This window comes from Eptesicus fuscus, chromosome 6 (assembly GCF_027574615.1).
Source record: "Eptesicus fuscus isolate TK198812 chromosome 6, DD_ASM_mEF_20220401, whole genome shotgun sequence".
Taxonomy (NCBI): domain Eukaryota; kingdom Metazoa; phylum Chordata; class Mammalia; order Chiroptera; family Vespertilionidae; genus Eptesicus; species Eptesicus fuscus.
This window is the reverse complement of record NC_072478.1, coordinates 18,689,789-18,697,095: the sequence shown is the minus strand read 5'-3', so window position 1 is coordinate 18,697,095 and position 7,307 is coordinate 18,689,789. Positions and strand designations below refer to the sequence as shown.

The following is a 7,307-nucleotide window of genomic DNA, read 5'->3' as shown; positions in this document are numbered from 1 at the left end:
CTACGTAATTCCTTCCGCGCAATACCATTGCCGAGCTCCACGGTGAGCCCGCCTCCATCTCCCCAGCCGGCCTTGCGGTTGGTAGGCATCGGCGCGCAGCATCTTGGGAGTTTTGGTCGGGCCTCGGGGCCTCACCGCGCCCAGGCGCAGCCCCTCCTTGTCCCCGCCCCTCCGGGTCTGGCCCGCAAGCACCCCCGCCTCCCCCCTGCCCCGCGAGGTCCCGCCTTCCACCGGCCGCCGGCGCTGCCCACAGACAAGCCTGGAGGCGGGATGGGAGTAACTTTATTAAGATCGGCTTCCGGCCTCAATTACGTGCGCCCAGCCCTGACCCTGGTCACGGGGGGCCCCCGCCGCCCTCCTCCTCGTCGTCGTCCTCCACGTCAAGGCCGGGGATGCCACGGATCTCGCGCTGCAGCGCCCCGCCTAGCAGGGGCACGGCCTCCTCGTCTTCCTCGGGGGGTGGCGGCGGCGGTGGGGGGGACGCGGCGCCAGGGGCCGGTTCCGGGGGTACCGGGGGCTGCGCCTGCGTGCTCTCGGCACCCTCCGTTCCTCCTGCCACTTGGATCAATGGCCCCTCATCCAGGGCGCTGCCCTCGGCCTCCTCCTGTTCCTTGTCCTCCTCAGGGCTGTCGGTGAAAGGGTTCTCGCCCTGTGAAAAGGGCACAGATGCTAAAGGGAGAAAGGACTCGCGGGACCAGGGCTGGAGACAAGGAGGGGGGACTGGGGATGCAGCCAGGCTCCAGGCGCCCGCGCCTCACCTTCAGGTAGTGCTCCAGCTTCTTGCTGATGAGCTTGTTGTTGAGGATGCTGCGGGCCACCATGAGGGAGGACTTCTTAGACTGCTCCATCATGAGCTGCGGATAGGAGCAGGCGGGGCGGGGATGGAGAGGCTGCTCCGGGTCCCAAAAGACCCCCGCCTGCCAGATGGCAGGGCCCTCCCTCACTGCGTACCTCCCCGTTGTGTGGGTTTGTAAGTGTACCTTGAGTACAAGCCTGTGGCCATCCTCCAAGCATGGAGTGAGCCATGGCCTGGTTTTATCATTGCTGAAATGCTCCATTCTTCCACACCGTACTTACTGTATGTAACTGATTAAAAACACAACTTTACAGCTGTATTGCAGAAATCTGACTTGCTTACATATTTAAAAACCTACTAAAAGCCAAATGTGCAATCCAGAACAGAGCCAGCTGCCCTGATCAGCATAGAACTGGAATACAAATGTTAAACAGTATATTTAAGTGATATACATCCTTTTAATCCATAGGATTCCTAGATGAAGACTTACACCCAAATGTAATTGGGGTGTAATTCTACACTGCTGACAAGAGGCTAAACTGTTTACTTATATTTTTTGGAAAGCAGTTTAATAGAATGTATCAAAAGTAAAAATTTTTGGCCCTAGCAGGTTTGGCTCAGTAGATAGAGCATCAACCCACAGACTGAAAAGCCCGAGTTCGATTCGGTCAAGGGCATGTACCTTGGTTGCAGGTACCCCAGCCCTGGTCGGGATATGTGCAGGAGGTAACCAATTGATGTGTCTCTCTGTCTCTCCCTTTTCCTTCCACTCTCTCTAAAAATCAATGGAAAAATAACCTCTGGTAAGGATTAACAAAAAACGAACAAAAAAGTAAAAATTTTTGAGTAATTCTTCCTGGAATCTATCCTGTTTAAGATTTGGAACTGTGCATTAAGTAGTGAAAAACTGGAGAGCACTAAGTGTTCTTCAGTGGAGAAGTGGTTAAACAGATCATACATCCAAAGGAACACCATGCAGTCCTTAAGGAGGGCTCATCTCTCCCCTGGTAATAAAGATGTATGATAGACTGACTGTATAGCTGCAAGTCTTTTGTCTGGGAGGATTTACACCAAACTGCCAAGTGATTTCCTCAGTGGTGAGGGTACAGGCAAATCGCACCTTCATCATTACAAAGGTAATAAGCAGAAAGGAACTGATAAAGCCATTTTTGTTGGGGGAAGCCATACCTACTGAACCCCAGCCAACTCTACATCATGTCTCACTTGCTGTTTGTACTCCTTTCCTTGCCTTTGCCTTGTGTGTTGCTTTTTTTTACACATTTTCTCTACCACTTGGGCAAAATATTAATAGAACTCCCACGTGCTCAAAATGAAATGTTAGAGATGCAGTTAGGATACAACAACAGAGCAGCTCCTCTCCAACTCCTTTTTTTTTTTTTTTTAATGTATTTTATTGATTTTTTACAGAGAGGAAGGGAGTGGGATAGAGAGCTAGAAACATCGATGAGAGAGAAACATCGATCAGCTGCCTCCTGCACACTCCCCACTGGGTATGTGCCCGCAACCAAGGTACATGCCCTTGACTGGAATCAAACCTGGGACCTTTCAGTCAGAAGGCTGACGCTCTATCCACTGAGCCAAACTGGTTAGGGCTCCTCTCCAACTCTTTAAGCACACACCACAATGTCTCCCAACTGAGGCACACTTACATTATTTCTAGATTTCTGCTACAATAACCATACAGCACCAGAATAAACAATACAGTCAGTTCTCCAACGTCTCACATCTCAAACAATTCCAATGTCTACCAAGTTGTTCTCAGAAAACAAACTTCAGTTCTCGACCTGAAAACAGCATGACAAAAAAGCATCTCTCAGCCCTAGCTGGTTTGGCTCGGTGGATAGAACGTCGCCCTATGGACTGAAAGGTTCCATGTTTGATTCTAGTCAAGGACACATGCCCAGGTTTCAGGCTTGATCCCCAGTAGGGGGTGTGCAGGAGGCAGCTGATCAGTGATTCTCTCTCATCATTGATGTTTCTATCTCTCTCACCCTCTTCTTTCCTCTCTGAAATCAATAAAAACATATTTAAAAAAAGAATAATTCTAAAAAAGTAGTAATGTATAAAATAACATCAAGGTGTTTTTTTAAAAAAGCATCTTTCAGATAACAAAGGAGAGAATGAGCCAGTCTGAGTCAGTTTTCTGCTAAGCCTCAGGTTGTTAACATCTCAGGGAACTGTGCTGTGAATATTTTTGTTTTGCTTTTGTTGCTGGCAAATGGACAATTAGCACAATTTTAAAACAAATAGGCCAGCAAGAGTTGCTAATGTTGTGAAAGAAACAATGATCACAGGCAACTGAAGAAGTAGAAAGACTTGATTTGGATAATCAAAAAGCAGTTAGCCAGTGACAGCATTTTGAAAGCAGTGATATATGAACATGCAAAGATGCTGCATGCAGACCTGAAAGACACCCCTGGAACAAGTGCTGACAGTGATTCATTCCTTTAAGGATAGTAGAGGGTATTTCGATAAATTTAAGAAGTGTTTATTTATAGATCAAGCAGCACATTAGACAAATTCCTTAAATAAGAAAGGTTTAATACAGGGAATCATTTGGGAGTCTGGAATGAATTAGTTAAGGGGGTGGGGGATGATTTGGTTTCGAACAAACTGCTTCTTGAATAACCTTGTGAAACAAATTAAGTTTGAGAACTGAGGTTCCACTGTAATTCTATGCTGGCGCTTTTAATTCTACCAAACAGGTTCACCAAAGGCAGAGTACCCGGCACTTTACAAAACAGTTGTAAACCATGCTTCCTCCAGCTGTTCCCGGTTTGCTCAGGAAGGCTTTCCTTAACATCAAGGCAAACAAATAATCTCCTAAATTTTGTTTTTTACATTTAAGATTTCTGGAATTTAAATATATGGTATGAGATAGAAGCCAACTTTCCTTTCCAGAAATTTATAAGATAAACCAGTTTCCCCTACTGAATTGACACAAAAGGTCTACAACCCTTTATTTAAAAACTGAAACCCAAAACCTTCTCCCTATAACTCACCTGGTGGCAAAACATGAGCTGACATTATGTTTTGTACCATCTTTATTTATCCCACTTATACAAGTCACTTTGAAGAATTATTGGTGGTTCAACTACAAGGCACTCTCCCAGATCCTAGTGTAGCTGTCCTGAAATCCAAAAAATTAACTTAAAAAGATCTGGCCCCAAGGTTTCAGATAAGGGACCTGTACTTAACTTTGACAAATACTAAGTTCCAAAAGGCACTGGGATCTTTCACTAGACTGACTCTATTCTGGTTCTAGTTTTATTACTACGCCATTAACACTTTTTTGTTTTTAATTGCACTGGCTTTGCAGTTAGTAATATCTGGTAAAGCAAGGCCCTGAATTCACTACTGCTTTCTGTATAAACTTTACAAATGAAACCTTGAAATAATTTCAGCCAGTACCCCTCCCTAGACTTTGACTGGAATTGCATTGTCTACGTTAATGCGAGAACTGGTTTTTGTTGTGTCTTGTTATTAAATCTTCCACCTGAGAACACAGTCTGTTCTGTCATGCACTGAGGTCTTGTCTCATGTATTTGAATTTTAAGATCCCATAACTTCTTAAATCTACATTCCTAATTATCTCAATGTATTTTGAGGTTATTGTAAGTGGATTCCCCCACCTCCCATTTATGTTTCTAACTGGTTATTATAATAGTGGAGAAAAACTAGTATATTTTGTATGTTATCTTGAATCCCAACATGGTTACCAAATTCAATCAATTAAGAACATTTTGTTGGAATCATTCATATTTTCTGAGAATATATTCATTTATTTGCATATAAAAAGTTTTCATTTCCAGTATTTTATACTGATGTTGCTTATTTATCCTTGTATTCCAGAAACAAACTCATAGTATAATCAGACATTTGAATCACTACTAGATTGGTTTTCACTAATATTTTACATAATACTTTTATTCTTTAACTAGAGGCCCGGTTCATGAAATTCACGCATGGGTAGGATCCCTAGGTCTGGCCTCGATCAGGGCCGATCGGGGCCTTCTGGCTGCTGCCTGGGACCTCCCTTCCCTGGCTGCCAGCTGCCAGCCTTCCTTCGTTTTGCACTGCCCCGATGGTCAGCGTATGTCATAGCAAGTGATTGAACTTCCAGGGGGACACTTTGCATATTAGCCTTTTATATATAGAGAGGAGATAATAAACAAATTTATAGTTTTATCTTGGTATTACCCTTATCAATTTTTGGAATTAAGGTTAAAAAGAGTCCCTAAAAATGAATTTGAAAATAGCCTTCCAGCATGGCAGCCTGAGAAGTTCTGCAGACCTGTCCCTAGTGAAAATGATGAAAACTACTTAAAAAAACAAGCCCTGGTTGGTGTCACTCAGTGGTTGGAGCATCAGCCTGTGCATCAAAGGATCCTGGGTTCGATTCCTAGCAAGGGCAGGTACCTGGGATGTAGGTTTGATCTTTGATCCCCATCCACAGTTCAGGGTGTGTGCAGGAGGCAACCAATTGATGTGACTCTCTCACATGTATTTTCTCTCTCACATGTATTTTCTCTCTCACTGGCTCACACACTCTCCCCCACTCCCTTCCTTCCATTCGCTCTAAAAAAAAATAAAAAAATCAATGGAAAAATTATCCTCAGGTGAGGATTAGCATAAATAAATACATTAAATAAAACAAACATCTAACTATTTAGTATCTACAAATGATCCTACTCAAACTCAGTAAAAAGTGTGAGTTGTGGTGGTTAAAACATGATCTGTAGCTTCCCTGCCTCACAGCTCAGCATGATGGAAACTCCTCTATAGACAGTACCGCCAGACCTCCTTCTATACCCAGGTCATCACAGTTAAGGGCTCTATCTCCCCAGGAGGGACAGTACGTCCACATCTAGCTACCTGCTTCTGAGGCTAAGTTCTGGGCAAGTTCAGCCAGAGGTGGGGACTCCTTTCTTCTAGCCAGCCCCTATGGAATGGAGGCTTGACCTTGGCTGGGCATGCTGAGAAATACTGGCTTGTTCACAAAGAAGAGGGTCCAATGCCAAAGAGGCAAACCAAGACGACCAGAGGCTACAGCTGCGCCCCGCCCCCCCCCCCCCCACACCATCTCCTCTAAAGCAACCGAGTCAAAGAGAAGTGCTCCATTGTTTCCAATCCCAGCTCCACAGCACAGACTCAAAGATTCTGACCAGGAGAAAGGAAAGTCTTAAAACAATGAGCTCTCAGTCTCTTCCCAAAGAAACTTACTGAGCTTTCTCCAAATAGTGGAGTGTAAAAAAACAACAACAGTGGAGTGTGTGGAGAAAAGCAAAAGTGTGGAGAAAAGTAATTAAAAGGGGACAGGTAGATTTGATAGCAAAACTAAACCACTGACAGTCTGCGTTACCAGAAAGAACCAATAAAACAGACAGCTAAGAACCTTCCTGGGTTCAGAATAAATCTCAATTAAAAAAATGATCCCTGTAAAGTAGCCCAAATTTAATTAGATCAGAGGAACAATTTAATGACTCAATGCATTGTTGAAAGAAATAGAGAAATCAACCAACAATTTGTGGAGGTGTAACAGCTGAGTGCAGTCTGGGAAAGAAACAGTCAAAGAGAGCCCTGTATAAACCACTGTTATCTCAGGATAGCTGTGCACTTGCCTATGGCTTTCTACTCCAAGGCACAATATCAGAGGCTTCACATTGTGGAGAGGAAAGAGACTTCACTAAAATAATTTTACTAATCAACTAAACAAATAGACAAGCAAACACAATCACAAGACTTGGGGGATGGGAAGAAGGAAAAGGCATGATAACACTGGCTCATCAAATAGATATCAATAAAAAGATATAAAAAAGAAATGAATACACATCGTGGAGCTAAAAAATACAATGAAAATGAAAAATTTACTAGAGGGGCTCAATAGATTTGAAATGACAGAAGAACTAGCTAATTTGTAGATGGGTAGATATCATACAATCTGAAAAACAGAAAGAAAAAATAACGAAGGAAAAGGAATAGTCAGTCTCAGACAACCTTTAACACAAGTGACCCAATTATGCATAATGGAAGCACCAGAAGAAGAAAGGAGCAGAAAAATTATCTGAAAAAATAATGGCTAAAAACGTCACCAATCTTCCCAGCTGGCATGGCTCAGTGGTTGAAAGCAGCCCTATGAACCAGGAGGTCACAGTCTGATTCCCAGTCAGGAAGATCAACAAGAAAATGGCAGCTGATCAATGATTCTCTCTCATCATTTATGTTTCTCTCTCTCCCCCTCTTCCTTCCTCTCTGAAATCAATAAAAATATATTAAAAAAACAACACTTCACAAATCTGATGAAAAACTTTAATCTATACATCCAAGAAACTCAACAAATTTCCAAATAAATTAGATCCACAAAGACACATCATAATAAAAATGCTGAAAGAGCCCTAACCCGTTTGGCTCAGTGGATAGAGCGTCAGCCTGTGGATTGAAGGGTCCCAGGTTCGATTCTGGTCAAGGGCATGTACCTTGGTTGCGGGCA

At 43.5% G+C, this 7,307-nt stretch overlaps 1 protein-coding gene across 3 annotated transcripts in view; it reads right to left on the bottom strand.

Annotated features, from left to right (window-relative positions):
• Positions 1–265: 265 nt before the first annotated feature.
• The window catches only part of AKAP8L (A-kinase anchoring protein 8 like), a 29,904-nt gene continuing 22,862 nt past the window's right edge, over positions 266–7,307 (bottom strand). For all 3 annotated transcript variants that reach the window (XM_008157840.3, XM_028134467.2, XM_054717322.1), the window contains 2 exons: positions 759–854; positions 266–649 (listed from right to left, as the gene is read on the bottom strand). In XM_008157840.3, coding sequence (XP_008156062.2) covers positions 335–649; positions 759–854 — 411 coding nt within the window. In that variant the 3' untranslated portion in view covers positions 266–334. The remainder of the gene's footprint in view (positions 650–758; positions 855–7,307) is intronic.